Source organism: Pteropus alecto, unplaced genomic scaffold (assembly GCF_000325575.1).
Source record: "Pteropus alecto unplaced genomic scaffold, ASM32557v1 scaffold45, whole genome shotgun sequence".
Taxonomy (NCBI): Eukaryota; Metazoa; Chordata; class Mammalia; order Chiroptera; family Pteropodidae; genus Pteropus; species Pteropus alecto.
This window is the reverse complement of record NW_006442491.1, coordinates 4441705-4460638: the sequence shown is the minus strand read 5'-3', so window position 1 is coordinate 4460638 and position 18934 is coordinate 4441705. Positions and strand designations below refer to the sequence as shown.

The following is an 18934-nucleotide window of genomic DNA, read 5'->3' as shown; positions in this document are numbered from 1 at the left end:
AAGATAGTTTTTAATTGTTTAAATTTGCATGACAATTTTTTTTTCTTGGTAAGAGATATCTAAGTCCCAGTTTAGGGCATTCGTTGAACATTTCTCTATTTTGAATATGGTAGAAGGTTCACAATAATAAATTAGTAAAAGGAACTAAAATTAAATGGTTATTTAAACATTTAGATATTTATTATTTTCCAACAGCCTCAAAACCAACTTTAGATCCCATCATTACCGTTGAGGGACTTAGAAAACGGGCAAGTCGCAATCCTGTGGAATCCGCCATGGAATTAAAAGAAAAACGGTCTCGTACTCAGGAAGCAAAAGACATTAGAAGAGCCCAGAAGGAGGCAGCAGGCTTTCTTGACAGGAGCACTTCTTCGACCCCTGTAAAATTTGTAAGCCGAGGCCGCAGGCCTGACGTGATTCTAGAAAAAGGAGAAGTGATTGATTTTTCATCCTTGAGCTCCTCTGACCGCACTCCACTGACCAGCCCATCTCCTTCTCCATCTCTGGATTTCTCTGCCCCTGGGACCCCTGCCTCTCACTCAGCCACACCTAGCTTGCTTTCAGAAGCAGATCTGATTCCAGATGTGATGCCACCACAAGCCTTGTTTCACGGTAAGATTTACCTTTCTTGGGTCTTTTATGTGTGGCACATGATATAAAAGTGTTATGTTTTTACCTTGTGGGTGGTGTGCTCTGCATTTCTTCTTTCCTGTCTTATTCTCTGCATAGACGATGATGAGATGGAAGGTGATGGAGTCATAGACCCAGGGATGGAGTACGTTCCACCCCCTGCTGGGTCAGCAGCTTCTGGGACAGTGGTCGGGGGCAGAAAGAAGGTCAGAGCACCTGAACAAATAAAGCAGGAAGTAGAGAGTGAGGAGGAAAAACCTGACAGGATGGACATTGACAGTGAAGACACAGATTCCAACACATCTTTGCAAACAAGGGCTCGAGAAAAGAGGAAGCCACAGCTGGAGAAGGACAGGAAACCTAAAGGGCCCAAGTATACCCCTGTGAGCATCTATGAGGAGAAGATGCTCCTGAAGAGGCTGGAAGCTTGTCCTAGTGCTGTTGCCATGACACCAGAAGCTCGGAGACTGAAGCGTAAATTGATTGTCAGACAAGCGAAAAGGGATAGGGGATTACCACTTTTTGACTTGGATCAAGTTGTTAATGCTGCTCTTCTGTTAGTTGATGGGATTTATGGAGCCAAAGAAGGAGGAATTTCCCGGCTTCCGGCTGGCCAAGCCACGTATAGAACCACCTGTCAGGACTTCAGAATTCTTGACCGATACCAGGTGAGTCAGCATACACTCTCAAACTCTAGAGGTGGGAGTGGAGGTAGGACAGGCAGCACCATGGGGTGGATACAGTTATGCTGTGACTTTTATTTTTATTTTATTTATTTCTTATTTTTAAAAATTTATATATTTATTTTATGGTGACATTGGTTAATGAAATCCAATGTTTCACCTGTACACTTTAATAGTAAGGCATATATATATTTACACTGTGTGTTCACCTCCCATAGTTAGATTTCTTTCTGTCACCACATATCTGACTCCTGTTATCCCATCTACCTCCTCCTCCCCCTTCCACTAGTCTATTGTCCATGTCCATCAGTCTCCGTTTGTTTGTCCTGTTCATTTGTTGCTTTTAGGTTTATATCCCAGATGTAAGTGATTACATATGATTTTCAACTTTCTCTGTCTGGCTTATTTTGCTTAGCATGCTTATCTCGAGGTCCATCCATGTTGTTACAAATGGCAGTATTTCATCTCTTCTTATGGCTGAGTAATATTCCATTGTATATATGTCCCACAGCTTCTTCATCTAATCATCTATCATAGGACACTTCAGTTGCTTCCATGTCCTGGCCACTGTGAATAATGCTGCTATGAACATTGGTGTACACCACTCAGGACTTTTAAAATCCTGAGTAATTTTGGGATAGAGAAGAAAGCAGCAAGAGAAAAAAATACAAAAATTGCTGGGCTTTATTTTTTGAAATTATTCTGTACGAATACCCCTTAATACATCTGAGTTTTTTTTTCTCCTTTGGGCATTCAAGGCAGAACCTAGACGTTTTCATTGTATTTCTTAGTCCCTGAGTGTAGCTATACATGGTTTGTGTCATAGCTTTGATGACAGTTGTGTTGAGGGAGTTAGGTATACCATACTCTGTGTTAGGTATACCATACTCTGGATTGAAGACATGTAAACAGGTATGGTTAGGAGACAACATGGAGAAAGAGCAGCCAAGGGATCAGTGGTGTCAGTGTTGCTTGAGGTTATTCAGTGGAACCCAAGTCTAAGTGGTAGGTCTTATTTCCCTGTAACTTTCTTAACACTTTCTGTTAACCAGCCTTTAACTAGTGTAGCTAACTGATGGCTGTAAAGTGAAATCTTGTTTTTTATTTACATTTCTTTGATTATATGTAAGGTTAAACATTTTTCATGTTTCCTAGTTGTTTCACTCTGAATTGACTATTAGGATTCTTTCTACACTTTTCTATCCTGTTCTTTTATTTCCCTGTAACTTTCTTAACACTTTCTGTTAACCAGCCTTTAACTAGTGTAGCTAACTGATGGCTGTAAAGTGAAATCTTGTTTTTTATTTACATTTCTTTGATTATATGTAAGGTTAAACATTTTTCATGTTTCCTAGTTGTTTCACTCTGAATTGACTATTAGGATTCTTTCTACACTTTTCTATCCTGTTCTTTGGAAACTAGTGGGCTCTTATTGCAAATGTTCTGATGCTTCAGTGATGTACAATGTCTGAGGCTTTTTCTTTTATTGTGTTCAGCATTTGGTATGTGGGCCCTTTCAATTTGAAACTCTCCTTGACTTTTGGAAAGTTTTCATAATTTTCTATCATCTATTTTCTCTGTTCTGTCTTTTTAGAGCACCACTTTTTGGATACTGGATCCTTTGGACCAAGGATTAGCAAACTTTTTCTGTAAGGGGTTAGATAGTAAATAGTTTCTGCTTTGCAGGCCACATAGTCTCAGTTGTAACTATTCAATGCTGCTGTTGTAGTGGAAAGCAACACAGATAAGATATAATGAATGGGCGTAGCTGTGCTCCAATAAAATTTTATTTACAAACAGGCTGGATTTGGCATATGAGCTATAGTTTGCCAGTGACCCCTACTCCAAATGGATCCCCGTAATTTTATTTTTTTTCTCCTATTTTCTATCTTCCCTTTCCTGGAAAGTACTAACCTGCCTGCCTGTATCCTAGGAACCAAGTGACTTGGTCCAGGAGCTGACCATTCAGCTAGTAAACTTCCACTGAGTTGGCCTGTTTTCAGGACAATACTTTCATATTTGAGTGTCAGGTGCCCTCTCTAGAATCTCTCTTTTGAGCCTCTCCAGTTTTGCTTTGGTGGGGAAGATCATTTCTGGATGTGGGCAGAGGGGGCTTTAAGAAAGACTCAACTTTAGCAGGACCTGGTGTCTTCGATTGCTGCACTATCCTGAGACTCTGGCATGTAAATCATACTGCTCCTGGCCTGTCTTCACTGCTGCCTTAGGTTTTGGCACTCCGTTCTAAGTTATTTGCCACTTATTCATATGTTTTTGTTGCTGTCATCTGTTCACCTGTTCTTTGTTCCCACGGGTTTGTCTTTTATCTCTACACTTTATTTTTTTCCCAGCTTTATTGAAATATAACATTTATATTTACATATTTACATTGTGTAGTTGACATAAAATATATTAGTTTCAGTTGTACAGCATAATGATTAGCAATCTATATAACTCACAGAGTGATAACCCCACTAAATCTAGTATCCCTCTTCCCCTTACATATTTATTACAACACTGTTGACTATTTTCCTTATGCTACACTTTATATCTCCATGACTATTTTGTAACTATCCATTTGCCCTTTTACACCATCCCACCAACCTCCTCCCATCTAGTAGCCCTCAAAATATTCTCTATATCTATGAGTTTGTTTCTGTTTTTTGTTGTTGTTGTTTATTTTGATCTTTAGATTTCACCTGTACATGAAATAATGTAGAATTTGTCTTTCTATCTGATTTACTTCATTCAGCACAATACTCTATACGTCCATTAAGGCAATACCTGTTTCCATCCTGTTCCCTTTAGTCTGTGTGTGTCTTTTAATCTGAAGTGAGTCTCTTGTAGGCAGCATATGTAGGGGTCTTGTTTTCTTATCCATTCAGCCACTCTGTCTTGTGATTGGAGCTCTTAATTCTTTTCAATTTGAGGTACTTGTTGATAGATCTGTAGTTATTACTAGTCTTTATTCATGTTTTTGATACATGTTATTTTTTTCTTAAAGAAGTCCCTCCAACATTTCCTATAATACAGGCTTGGTGTTGATGAATTTCTTTAGCTTATTTTTGTCTGGGAAGCTCTTTCTCTGTCCTTCGACTCTAAATGATAGTTTTGCTGGATAAAGTATTCTTGGTTGTAGATCCTGGGTTTTCATCACTTTGAATATTTCATGCCAAGCCCTTCTGTCCTGCAAAGTTTCTTTTGAGAAATCAGCTGCCAGTCTTATGGGGCTCCCTTGTAGGTAACTAACTGCTTTTCTCTTGCTACTTTTAAGATTCTTTCTTTGTCTTTAACCTTTGGGATTTTAATTATGATGTGCCTTGGTGTGGGTCTCTTTGGGTTCATCTTTTTTAGAACTCAACTTCCTGGAATTGTAAGTCTTTTTTCTTCACCAGGTTAGGGAAGTTTTCCTTGGTTATTTCTTTATACAGGTTTTCAACTTCTTGTTCTCCCTCTTCTCCTCAGGTACCCCTATGACATGGATGATTTTACATCATTTTTGTCCCATAGGCTCCTTAAATAATTATTATATTCTTGGGTTTTTTTCCTTGCCATTCGGATTGCGCATCCTCTATATCTGTGGTTTGATCCTCTTCTTCATCCACTTTCCTCTTGGTACACTCTTCATCTCAGATAATGTATTTTTCATTTCTGACTGGTTCCTTTTTATAATTTCCATTTCCATTTTTATGTTTTTTATCTCTTTGTTAAAGTTCTCACTGAGTTTATCTACACTTCCCTTAAGTTCATTGAGCATCTTTATAACCAAGGTCTTGAACTCTGTGTCTGTTAGATGACTTGACTCAGTTTTTCCTGGATCTCTGTCCTGTTGTTTCATATGGTTTCTACTTCTTTGTCTTCCCATTTTGGCTGCCTTTCTGTGTCTGTTTCTATGTACTAAGCAAAGCTCCTAAGTCTCCTGGTCTTATTAGTACGGCTTTGTGTAGTAGGTGTCCAGTGGCACAGTCCTGAGAGGGGTTCAGCTGCAGGCAAGTTTAGCCTCAGCCTGTGTCCCTCTGGGGCCACCTGTTAAGATTCAGCAAGCAATCCACGAATGCTGTGCTTATAGTTGCCTCAGGAAGCCATGCCAGAAACGGAGGCCAGCTTTCATCAGTGTGAGTGTTGGAGGTGCTCAGCAAGGAGCACCTGACTTGCCAAGGACACACCTGGATGTGGCTTGAGTGGGGTCATGAGTTCAAGGAGGCGGAGCTTCAGGGAATCCTCTGGGCGGAGTGACCTCTGTTATCCAGACTGGTGAAGTCTCAGCTATGGCAGCCATGTGTTTGCACACTGGGAGTGGGAGGGCTCAACAGAGGAACAATGGATACTGCCTGAACTTCTGCCAGGGAGAAAGCCTTGCCTCTGGCCCTCGCTCCAACAACTCAGTGTCTCCCTGTAAATTTCTGGTGCCCCCCAGAGCAGCAGACCCAGTGCTAGTGCTCAGAATGAGCGAGTCCATTACCGTGAGAGTCCTCTAGTGGACACGGCCCCTTTAAGAGGAGTGTCTGCAGCTGCCGTAGCCTCTGTCCCACTCAGCCACTTGGGACTGAGCAGCCTCGTGTCTTCGCCCCCTCCTACCTCCTACTGTTGCAGGGTGATTTCTTATTTCTCTCCCTAGTTTTAGAGCTTCTGTTCATCTAGACCCCAGGTGACTCTGCTTGCTGATTGCTCTTCATTTCCATTACACCTTTGATGTGGTCATAAGAACAGATGAACAAAGCCTCCATCATCTATGCCATTTTGCCCAGTCTCTTATACTTTATTTTTTTAATTATGAAATGTGTCATACCCATAGAATAATGCATAGAATTTATGAGTATAGCTTAGAGATTAATAAAATAAATTCTTGTGCTTCTAGTTCCTGGGTTAAGAAATAGTATTACAAACGACTGAGAAGTCCTTGGGTGCACTACGTGCTATCCCTGGAGGGAGCCATTCTCTGACATTTGGTGTTAATTCCTCTGCTTTATTAATGTCTATATCCCTACACAATATGTTTTTAGTTTTAAAAAATGAAGTAGGAAGTACATATCTAGCTATGTAAGGAAATTGCCTCTTAGATGAAGGTTTCTAGAAGATAAGCTATACAGTCTTTGTGGGTCATTGTTGTAGATTGAATTGTGTCCCACAAAAGGATATATTGAAGTCCTAACCCCTAGTACCCACAAATGTGACATTATTCGGAAAAAACCTCTTGCAGATATAATTAGTTAAGACGAGGTCATACTGAAAATGGGTGGGCCCTTAATGCAGTATGACCAGTACCCTTTCAGAGAGAAGAGACACAGAGACAGATACACAGGGAGAATGCCATGTGATGACCAAGACAGAGTGATGCGTCTGCAAGCCAAGAAACACCAACGATTGCCAGCAGCCCCAGAAGCCAAGAGAAAGGCCTGGGATAAATTATCCCCCAGAGCATTCAGAGACAGCATGGCACCTTGATTTTTGACTTCTAGCCTCTAGAACTGTGAGGGAATAAATTTCTGTTGTTTTAAGTCACTCAGTTTGTGGAATGTTGACATATCAGCCCCAGGAAATTGATATAGTCATGTTTTGGCTGCAACTTTCATGAGCCCCTCCTGGAGAAGTCAGTGGTCAAGGTCATTAGAGAGTCCTAGGAAACATAAGGCTTACCACTGTCTGAGCATCAGGTCAGGCTGCAATGTATGCCAGGCAGTGTGGCAGGAGTCTGAGCTGGGGAATGGGGTTCACTATATTTCCTGACTCTGGGCTAACATGCTTCCCTCCAGCTTGCTGGAGGCCAGAGCAGTTATTTGTAGGGGGAGTGTCCTCAGCTGATAACAGCAAGCAGGCATGGAGGGAGTCCCTCCAGCTTGCTGGAGGCCAGAGCAGTTATTTGTGGGGGTAGTGTCCTCAGCTGATACAGCAAGCAGGCATGGAGGGAGTAGAGTGTCAGAGTACATGGTGAATGAAGCCAAGCAGGGCACAGGTGAGACTCCGGGCCACAACTTCTTAGGGTTAAAAGATGGTACAGTGATGACAAGGATGATAGCTTCAGTGTGTCTGCCCCTTGTGTCACACTTGTCACTCTACTGGCTGCCCTTTGTTTATGATACTCAGTGGTGTTGCGATCACCCCTCACTGGAGATATATTTGCCCCCCTCTGTATTGACTCTCCTGTTTCCTGGGACCCATCTTTACTTTTTATAGGTTTACTTTCTGTTTTGATAGAGCACATCCTTAGTAGCTTCCTGAGGAAAGCTGCCTGGGAAGTAAAATTTGGGACTTTCCATATCTGAAAAGGCTTTGAACTTAAAGCCAGAATCCTAAGCCAGCATTGGTTAAAGCTGAGAGCCAATTTGACAACAGTACTGGAAGCAAATAGATAATGGAGCAGTGCTTTTAAATTCTGAGGGAAAATGAGGTCGAACCTGGAATTCTATACACAGCCCCATTGTGTAGGTGAGTCCTCTGGAAGATCTGCAGTGTTTCTTCCTTGAGGTCTCTCTTATCACAGTCCCCACAGAGGAGTGTTCCAGTCTCAGAACCCTGGTTGCCACGTGGGGAAAGGGGAACTTGGCCTTTAGCTTGTACAGTGCTCACACATCAGTGCTATGTGAGCTACCCTATCCAGAGCCCCAGTTAACGTTTCCTCTGAGAGATCAGATCTCTGGACTTCAGCAGCAGGGAGTCGAGGTGGAAGTTGGGGATCTTAATGCTTTGCACACAGCTTTTACCTGTCTTTGAGTGAGCATGTGCCCCTCAGCTGTGACAGTCATAAGTGCTTCTGAGTTCTTCCTCCCCAGTTAAGGAGGACAGGATGGCTAGAGGGAGCTGCAGTTGGTTAGACTCTGATAAAACCCCAGTGTGCTCACTTCGGCAGCATAAAATACGAAAATTGGAAAGACACAGAGATTAGCATGGCCTCTGTGCAATGGTGATAATACAAATCTGTGAAGCCTTCCAAGTCAGACGAGGACAAATACTGTGTGATCTCGCTTATATGAGGAATTAAAAAACTCATAGAAAAAAATCAGATTTGTGGTTACCAGTGGTGGGAGATGGCGGGAAGAGAATTGGAGGAAGGTGGTCAAAAGGTATAGACTTCCAGGTGTAAGATAAATAAATCCTAGGAATGTGACGTGCAGCATGATGACTGCAGCTAACACTGCTGAGTGGTGTATAGGAAGTTGTTAACAGAATAAATCTTAAGAGTTCTTATCACCAGGAGAAATATTTTTTCCTTCTATTTTTTTAATTGTATTGATGTGAGAAGATGGATGTTAGCCGAACCTATTGTGGTAATAATTTCACAATGAATATATATCAAACTGTCATGCCGTACACCTTAATCTTATGCAGTGATATGTGTCAGTTGTTTCTCAATAAAATTGGGGGAAAAAGGTTTCTAATAAGCTATTTAAAAAAAAACCAAAAGATTAGGCTCTAGCAAAATGGTTTCTCTTGAAGGCAGGTCTTGTTAAAAAGAATACGCTGTACTGTGTTGTACTTCAAAATGGCTACTTTCCCCTTCCCCTTGTCAGAGGCATGGGGGGATTTTTCTTTCATCCTTAGGAAAACCTGGTAGAGGTCTTGAAAGTAAAACTCACGAAAATATGGGACCCCTCCTACCGCCAGAGATTTTTCTCTCTAATTTGTCCAGGAGTTTGTCAGTTGCAGTTTGGGTTTTTTACCCGGCACTTGTTTCCAGAGCTTTCTGTTCATGGGTTTTTGTTCCGATAAGTTATGATTCTCTGTATGTGCCTGTCCATCTCCAATTTGGGGGCAGTGGTTTGCCCTGTGATCTCAAGTCTCTGATTGAAGAAAAGTTGTTAGGATGCAGTGATGACTTCCAGTCCCTTTATATACCAGACTGGAATCTGGAAGTCCTTTTATATGCTGCTTTAATCTAGGAAATTCTTCATCATTGCTTCTTTAAATATATTCCTCCTTTACTTTTTTCCTCGCCTTCTGGACTCCTAATATAGATGTTGACACCATTACTTCTTTATTTCTTCCTTTGCCTTTTTGAAGAGACACTCAACCTGTCTCTAATAACATCATTCATCGAGTGCTTTACTTCTGTGATCATGCATTTAATATCTGATAATGATGTAGAGATGCTTCATAACTACTCATTCCTGTTTCCAGGCTCCTTCATTACTTTGGAACCTATTTATTATGCTTTTTAAAAACAGCTTTATTGAGATACAATTTCTATACCATATAATTCACTCATTTAAAGTGTACAATTCAGTGGTTTCTAATATATTCACAGAATTGTGTAACTGTCACCATAATCACCATTTCATCATCCTTAAAAGAAACCCTCAACTCTAGCCGTCTAATCTCCCACACCTAGCCCCCATTAATCTACTCTCTGTCTCTATAGATTTGCCTATTCTGGACATCTTATGAAATAGAATCACATAATATGTGATATTTTCTGACTGCTTTCTTTCACTTAGCATAATGTTTTCAAGATTCATCCATGTTGGAGCATATGTTAGTACTTGATTTCTTTTTATGGCTAAATAATATCCCATGATATGGATATACCACACTTTATCCATTCATCAGTTGATGGACATTGGGTTGTTTGCAGCTTTTGGCTATTATGAATTATGCTGCTGTGAACATTTGTGTACAAGTTTTTGTGTGTACATGTTTTCATTTTTCTTGGGTGTATACCTAGAGTGGAATTTCTCAGCTTAATGGTAACAACATGTTTAACTTTTTGAAGAACTGCCAGACAGTTTTCCAAAATGGCTGCACTATCTTATATTACCACCAGTGCTGTATGAAGATTCTGAATTCTCTATACATCTTTACCAATACTTACTACCTGTCTTTTTGATTACAGCCATCTTAGTGGGTATCAAGTGATATCTCATTGTAGTTTTGATTTGCATTTTCCCGATGACTAGTTATTGTGCTTTTTAAAAATTATTTTCTGTCTGGTAAATTATTTCTGCAAATTTTTCAGTACAGTTTGTTTACTCGGTTGTCTTTTGTTTTGCACTCCTTATTTACCTCTTGATTTTTTCCCCTGTGAATGCATATTCCCTTAATGTTATAAGTTGCCTTTGTTGGCAATATACACCTGGAGGGACAGGCAAAAGCCTGGTTCCTGCCTTGTCACCTTCTTGGCAACTTTTATAAAATGAGAGGCTCTTGGCTCAACCACTTCCCATCATCACCTTTACCATGATCAGGCAACCACTTCCCATCCTCACTTTCTCCACAATCAGGCGACCACTTCTCATCCTCACCTTTTTCATAATTAGGCAACCTTACCTCACAGAACCTCCTTGGACATCTGGCCCCTATGCTCCTTTTTATCTCCCTCTGCTCTTAATGCTTGGATTATGGAATACTCAGGGGCTGTCTTGAGGGTGTCTGCCCTCTACCTCAAGAAGGCTCTAGCACTGCTCTGATATCATCCCTCTAATTGATACTTGGTGGCAGAGTTGCTTGACAGAGATCTATCCAGAGCAGAGGAAGTAGCCTAACTAGGAAGCTTCCCCATCATGGTGAGCCTTTTTCTCTGTACCCGGTTACCTTTGATCTCGTTTGGGCTTTCTCACAGCTTTTGTGTTCAATCTTCTCTCTCACTTTTTGGCATCTCCCAGATTGGGTTTGGGGAAGGGACACAGCGGCCCACCTAGATCTCCATTTTGTTTAGAACCAGAAGTTTGAAGAAGCTCATTTAACATTTTCTGAAGTTATTTGACTTTGAGATGCTTTTTTCTCACCATTTTGTCATTTAACTAACCTAAGTTGAGTACTTCATATGTGCTGAGCACAATTCTATCTGGTGATACTGCAGTGAATTAAGACAGATAAAGTCCCCCCACACCTCCTTTATGGAGCTGCCATCTGTGAGCAAGGAGATGGCAGTACTAATACCCTAAACAAACAGGATCACTTCCTACAAGGTGAGTGCTGTGGAGGAGCAGAGGGCAGTGGCACCACTTTGGATGGGGTAGTTAAGGACAGCCTTTCTGTGGAGGTAACACTTAAACCAAGTCCTGATCCACAAGGAGGAGCCAGGCTGAGGAAGGTTCAGGGCAGAGGCCCAGGCTCAGGACCTAAGGCAAGAGTCAGTTTGGTGTGTGGACCTGAAACAGTGATGCCAGAGGAAGGGGGTAAGTGGAGATGAGGCCACAGGTGTAATAAAGGCCAGATCCTGCAGGTCAGACAAGGAGTTTGAATTGTATTATGAACACAGTGGGAAGCCACATAGACATTTCCATCAAATTTATTAGGATTTGAAAGAAGAATCTGGCTATCGAGAATGGATGATGGGGTAAAAATGGCAGGCAGCAGGGAGACTAATAGGAGGTAGTAACAGTGGTCCAGACAGTAGTTGAGGGTGGTTTAGACTTAGGAGAAAGCAGTGAAGATGGAAAGAAGTTGGGATAGTGTGTAACGTCTATAGAGTTCCGTAGAACTCATCTTGAGACATTAACCAGATAGTCTTTCCTGGTCTATTGGTTCAATGGCTGGTGTTTTGGTTATCTGTTGCTGCATTGCAAACCATCCCAAAATTACTATTTAATATTTCTTCTGATTCTGTGGGTTGACCAAGCTGACCCGGGTGGTTCTTTTGTGGCTGCATTCAGCTGGGAGCAGGGTCAAGACTGGAATGAACAGGATGGCTTCTCTTCCTCCAGAGCCTGTCTCTGTGTGACCTCTAGTCACTCAGTGGTCCAGCCTGGACACCATGGCCGCTGAACTCAAAAGTGGGAAAAAGTGGAAGCTGCCAGTTCTCTTAAGGCCTGGGATCAAAAGTCCCAGAGTGTTGCCTCTGCCACTTTCTGATGGTCAGAGCCTGTCACAGGCCCACCCAGATTCAAGAAGGGAAATTGACTCTGCATTTCGATCCGAGAAGCCACGTGTACCTAGACAGATGTGGGAACAAGTATGGAGTCAAGTTTGGAAACTATATACCACAGCTTTCAATTTTACTCTGAAACTTATTTGAAAGTCCTGGAAGAATTTCAAAGTTGACCTTTGAAAGTTTTGTTGTCCAGTTTGGGAAAGTAATGAGAGCAAATTATAAAAGAAGGAATTTTTGCTCTTCTTCCAACAAAGTTATTTCTAGGCTAGGAGCAAACTGATTCTATAAAAACAACTCAAGTTACTAAACTTTATCCAGCTTTTGGCAAACTACTTTATAAATGTGCCTTTTAATCTTCCATCTGAGCTCTTTGCTATAAAACCTTAATTGCACATGTTCTGTTACTACATGACTGAGGGCCCTGGAGCAGCACTCACTGAGCAGCAGATCTCTCCAGTTGGGCTCCCGAGGTGAAACCCACCATTTCAGTTAGGAAACCTGCCTAAGGAGCAAAGACCACATCCTCACTGAATCTCTAGCAGGGCCTCTCCACTATCGTGATTTGTTTTAAGAATGATCATCTACATCAGTCCTACCTTTGTCAAATTTACTCATTTCAATAAAGACATATTTTAATAAATCCATATACAATTACACCAAAAATGGGCCCCCATGGCTGTGTGCATAACAAACTACTCATAAAACATGACCCATGTTACCTATATGCCACCTAGTGACGGTTAATATTTGATGAATGGACTGATGGTGTACTATAGACAAAGTGAAACCTAGAGAAGCTGTAAATTCAGTACTCAATCAAATATTTAAATGGTTTTAAACATTTTAAAATAAACATTTTTAAATTATTTTGATTTTAAACTGTTAAAACCATGATTAGTTTTGCATATCTAATTTTATGCAAAGTTACCTATGAAATTTTGTTCAAACTTGAGCTTTCCAAATACATGATGTAAAAAGACCTTTCTGACACATAAAATGTCATGAGTACTAATTATCTGTGGAAATTAAACCAATCCTTTGAGTAATTTTATTTTTGTATGAACAATGTTTCATTCTCATAGACTGCCTTGCCATCCAGGAAAGGATTTCGGCACCAAACCACCAAGTTTTTGTATCGTTTGGTGGGATCAGAAGATTTAGCCGTGGACCAAAGTATTGTCAGCCCTTACACTTCTCGGATCTTGAAACCATACATCAGGTACACAGAGAAAGCTGTGATGCTGAGTGTATCATGAGAAGTAATGTTTATAGTTTCTGCTCCCCCATCCCTCTGTTGGAGTAAATAAATACTGAAACCTGTGAGCAGGTGCTGATAAGAACTGGGTCTGTGCTCTGTGTTCAGTCTCAGCCTTGGCCTGTTTCAGGTGTACTTTTTTGCATAAAGGATGGTCCTTTGATACAAACATAAAAAAGCAAGGATAAGTTAACTCTTAGATTTCATTAGGATGATCATACTTGTTTTGTTTTAAATTTTAAAGTTGTATGTATTTAGTAATCTGTGAAATAAAAAAATGGGAGCAATTGTCTAAATCAGGCCTGTATCTAGGCTGCATGTTGGGACAGTTTCTAATGAGTCTAGGCTGTGCTGTGGAAGCTGAGCTGAAGAGAGAGGCCCCCAGTGCTGTCCTGGCTGTGACTGACAGAGCACGTAGTCTTAGTTGACCATCTGTGCTCTGTAGCTCCATAGTCACCTGACCCTCCTTCCCCGGCACTACCGCCCAGGCAGACATGTGGAAAGGCAGTATGTGAGCCTGCTTCAGTTCCCCTGGTGTCTGGTGCCCCTCAGCTGCCCTAGCAGGATTGGACCTTCCCTGTCCTGGTCTCTGTCCTGGTTAGAGCACTCAGAGGGCTAAATTAGGAAGTTGTGTCTGTTTCTTTACTCTGACCATAAGACTGACCAGCTTCAGTAGAGTTTCTGGCGGGTGCAAAGGGGTTTGATCTGACAAATATTATTAGAGTGAATTTTAAATCCATACCAGAAAAGTATTGTAGCTGTTATCAAGCTAGCTGCCATATAAATTAGTGCAAATTAGTTCAAAATTTCAAAGAGTTTGTGTGAATCAAATTGCTAGGAATAATATTGGTTTGTTTTTTTTAACCTGAATTTATTTATTTATTTATTGACTTGAATTTATTTATTTATTTATTTATTTTCTGTGGTACTGGAGGCGTGATTATGAAACAAAGCCACCCAAACTGCAACTCCTGTCACAGATTCGTTCCCATCTGCACAGAAGTGACCCTCATTGGATGCCGGAGCCTGATGCACCTCTTGATTACTGCTACGTCCGGCCAAATCACATCCCAACGATAAACTCTATGTGTCAGGAGTTTTTCTGGCCTGGTATGTCCCCCCACCCCAAACTGGGCAGATCAGTTTTCTGTATAGTTCACCTTAGTAATTTTTAAAATTAGTGTATGCCATGTGACCCTAAAACCTTTACTCATATAATCTCATTCAGTTTGTTTCTACTTAACATAGAAATATTAAACTATAAAAACCTCTTTTTTCCTAAGATCAAGAAGAAGCCTACAATTAAAGTAATAAACAGTGTTTTTATTTCTCTTTCCTGTTTGTCTCTGCTTCCAGAATAAAAGATTCATCCTGTTTGCTTCCGCATATGTTTAGATACCAGGTAATGTCTATCAGCCATACACAGACTGGTAGCTGGGACGTTTGGATACTTTTGGATGCTTAATAATTCTGTATACTTTGTTTATTTAGCTATTCCTTAGAGTGTTAGTACAGCCAAAAGGTGTTGTTAAAAAGCCAAATACCCCAATCACAGACTTTGAAAGTAAGAGTAAACTCAATATGATTTGTTGTTAACATACTGTCTCTAAAGACCAAAGCCATCAATTAAAGGAACACATTTTCATTGCTAAATATAAACACATTCTTTGCGGATCTGCTTTATTGGTCTGCTTTGAGATGTAAAGGAAATAATGTGTGTCTTCCAGATGTTAGGTAAAATTTCATCAGGATGAGAGCTTTGCCATCTTTATTGTCTGATAATCATGTAACTGCATGTGGTGCCAGAGTTGTGCTCACTCTTTTGGGAATGTATAGGGGCTGAAAGGAACATTCTGGGAGCATTTACTACTTCCTGCCCTTACACTAGGTGCTTCCATACATTATGCAAGGGAATCATTTTTATTTAATCTTTTTATTGTAAAATGTAGCATTTGTACAAAAGAGCTTATAAATTGAATATGTCTGAGGTAAAGAATACAATGATATGGATACTCTCATGAGATTTTTACCCAAAATCTATCAGGTCTAGGTACACTCTCATTATAAGCATTGTAGAAACTGAGGCTGAGACATTTAGAGATGTGCTTGCTGATACACGTTGCCAAAGAGGCTGAGTTCAAAGCCAGGTGTGTCCAGTTCTGCAGCTGTGCACTCTCTACTACCCACCCTATTTTGCCTCTCTCCTTTTAACATATGTATTTAGGAAAAAAATGTTAAATTTTTTATTTTCTAAAATTCACTTTTAATGATCTGGATGTATGGTGTCTATAGTAATATCTTTGTCTCATTTTTTTGTTTTGTTTTTTTCTTAGCATGCAGGTGTAGCTGTAAGTACAGACTCAACAGCTTGGTGTTCATTAATTCCAAAAGGCATATGGTTTGAATCTCCAATTGTCTCTTTCTTTAGGTATTGACCTGTCTGAGTGCCTGCAGTACCCAGACTTCAGTGTTGTCGTTCTGTATAAAAAAGTCATCATTGCCTTTGGTTTCATGGTTCCCGATGTGAAGTACAACGAAGCTTATATTTCATTTCTGTTTGTTCATCCTGAATGGAGAAGAGCAGGGATCGCAACTTTCATGATTTATCATCTGATTCAGGTATTTTGTCTGTGCTCATCACCTACCCACTTTATTCTGGGCTTTTCAGAAAGACTTGTAGGAGGTGAAGCTGAGCAGGGCCCTCCCAGCACTGCCCAGTGGAATGTGAGACAAGTGAAAGAAAGCCAAGCACCATCATTCATGGGTTTATTAAAACATAGAGACCAAAACGTTTGCACCTCTAAAATAAGATTACTGTTCAGATCCAGGTTTTAAAGAAGCCAGTTTTTGAACACATGTAGTAAATAAAATGATAAAATACCAAAAGTGAGAGCCTGAAGCACTTGTATTATCCATATTGGTAATGCTGCTGCTCTTAGAAGCAGCACCACCAGACTCTGAGAAGTGGAAGTGGAACTGTGATTTTTAGTTTTTTAATTATTTTTAAACATTTTAGCTAAACTGTTATCAGTCAGTGGTACATATTCTGTTATTGCTGATTGTTTTTACTATCTCTGTATAAGCTGGTATGAATCTTCTAAGACTTGATTCTCATATCGAATTATAATTCATCCTTTGTTACATCTGTGAAGAAAATATACCACGTATTTATATACTAACATCAGAAAAACATTCAAGGATTTTTTTTTTCTCCCAGAATTTTTCTGATAATTTTTATTTATAAGTTATTTGATATGGATAATTTTGTTATTGGTCGATTCCTTTTTTGTTTTTTAGATTCTTTTTCGTTATTGACATACAACATTGATTTAGTTTCAGCTGTACAACATAGTAATTTAATTTTTATATATATTGTGAAATGATTACAATAAGTATAGTTAACATCCATCACCACACATAGTTACAAAACATCATTTTTCTTATGATGAGACCTTTTAAGATTTACTCTTTTAAAGCAACTATCAAATATGCAATACCGTATTATTAACTGTAGTTGCCATGCTGTACATAACATCCTGTGACTTATTTATTTCATAACTGGAAGTTAATACCTTTTGATTCCCTTAACCCATTTTGCCCACTTTCCACCCCTCAATTCTGGCAACACTAGTCTGTTTTCTATAAGCTTGGTTTTTTAGGATTCTTTTTAAATAGAGGATGGAGATGATAAAACATTTTTTCCCAATTTTTAATGAAACTTGCTCAATAATTCCCAAGTATTGGCAGGAACCTTGAGAACCATTTTCCTAGAAATTGCTTTCGTCTCTCTTCCCTTGGCAGTTAATATGTGCTACCTTGTGTTGTCTTGAACTGAGACCTTCTCAGTTATTTCTACTGTGTCCCCTCTTTTCTCTGCCTCACTCATCTCACAGAATTGACCTCTACTGTATGGTCATTCTCCTGTCCTAGCAGAACACCTACAGGATTTCTGCCTTTCCCTTCACTGGCTAAGGCTTGAGGGCAGGGCAGGGAAGACAGTTGATGTGTGTGCCTGACACAAGGCCAGGCCCAGTCTGTCCTCACAGAAAGTTTCCTAGGTGGGAGGAGGAGTGTTATTCTTTGTATGCGAGTTACCTGGAACACAGCCAGACATATATTTCAGGCCCAGACACAGTCAGTAGTACTGGGTGATGGCCGTGGTCAGACTGCATAAAGAACACTAGCCTCACCCCACAAAATTAGTTTTATACACACTCATAACATGTTCTTGTCCTTGGTATACTAGTAGTTCTGTCTTAGCCTAAAAATGCCTTTGGATGCAGAATGTGAATTAAGCAGAGAAAAGAAGGTAGCTGTCTACCTTTGACAGTGTTCTTAAATAGAGGCCTTGGGAAATGATGAGCTGTACAATCTCAAGAACCCTATCAACCTCCACACTTCAGTGCCTTCCTCATTAAAAAGAAGTTCTATATATGACTTTTGGGGCATTTTACTCTGTGTAGCTAATTAAAGAATCTAAAGACTTGCCTTAGACTGGTAGAACCATTATTACTCTTTTCCCCTAGGATTGAGCCGATGCTAAATATAGATAGATCTCTCAGTTCTGAGAATTGAATTCCATCAGGTAGAGCGGAATGGGAGGTGGACTTTGGGGTTCAGAAGGTCTATATAGACTCTTCCGGTATTATAATTAAAGTCTTAATATTTAATATCTGGCCACATAATTTAACATATCTCTAGTAGGTCTAGGAAGGCAATTGTTACAATTCCCTTACAGGATAACATTTAGTTTTTAAAAGCAGTACATCTTGTTTGCTGTTTCTTCAAGATTGTCGTAGTGTTTGATATTGCTATGTATGACATATTTAAATGTAATTGAATTATAAATAATATAGTTGACAATAAAATATCCCCCTTGGCCCTTTGCTTCAGAAATGAGAAAGAACACTCAGCATACCATCAGTTTCCTTAGTCTTGATGAATGTTTTCATGAATGTTTTGATCAGCACAATGTCATTCAGTTTTCAGCGGTTGCTAGGTGTTGCAATGTCTCAACTTCAGTTCCTGCCTTCTTTAGTTTCCATAACTACCTACCTACCTACCCTTAAAAGAGTTTCTTCACCTACTCATTTTCCCTCAGGCTTTCTCCTTTTCATCTTGTATTTTTCCACTCTTTTGGCAGACCTGCATGGGCAAGGATGTAACCCTTCACGTCTCAGCAAGCAACCCCGCTATGCTGCTGTACCAGAAGTTTGGATTCAAGACTGAGGAATACGTTTTAGATTTTTATGATAAGTATTACCCCTTGGAGAGCACAGAGTGTAAACATGCATTCTTTCTGAGGCTCCGACGCTGATGCGAGTTGAATAAGAGACAGATCTTCACATAAACCTTATTCATTTCACTGTGGGTTCTAACCTTCTGGGATTAGACATTCATTCAAACTTCTCAACTGAGATGAGAAAAGAGGTAGACAGTGGAATGAATATTGAGCAGCTCTTCACTGAAATCACTGTCCAGTCCTTTCTGAAGAGGCCTTCGACCCACATCTTGGGACTCTACAGTTAACTAAAGCTGAAAGATGCTGCTATCCTCTTTCCC

At 40.1% G+C, this 18934-nt stretch overlaps 1 protein-coding gene and 1 non-coding gene across 3 annotated transcripts in view; both read left to right on the top strand.

Moving 5' to 3' along the window:
- The window catches only part of KAT14 (lysine acetyltransferase 14), a 29280-nt gene extending 10352 nt beyond the window's left edge, over positions 1–18928 (top strand). For both annotated transcript variants that reach the window (XM_006921562.3, XM_015597284.2), the window contains exons 5-10: positions 196–612; positions 730–1298; positions 13200–13336; positions 14307–14482; positions 15801–15991; positions 18516–18928. In XM_006921562.3, coding sequence (XP_006921624.1) covers positions 196–612; positions 730–1298; positions 13200–13336; positions 14307–14482; positions 15801–15991; positions 18516–18689 — 1664 coding nt within the window. In that variant the 3' untranslated portion in view covers positions 18690–18928. The remainder of the gene's footprint in view (positions 1–195; positions 613–729; positions 1299–13199; positions 13337–14306; positions 14483–15800; positions 15992–18515) is intronic.
- LOC112471355 lies at positions 8141–8247 on the top strand. The gene has a single exon (XR_003043257.1). It is a non-coding gene; the product is annotated as a U6 spliceosomal RNA (small nuclear RNA).
- Positions 18929–18934: the final 6 nt, after the last annotated feature.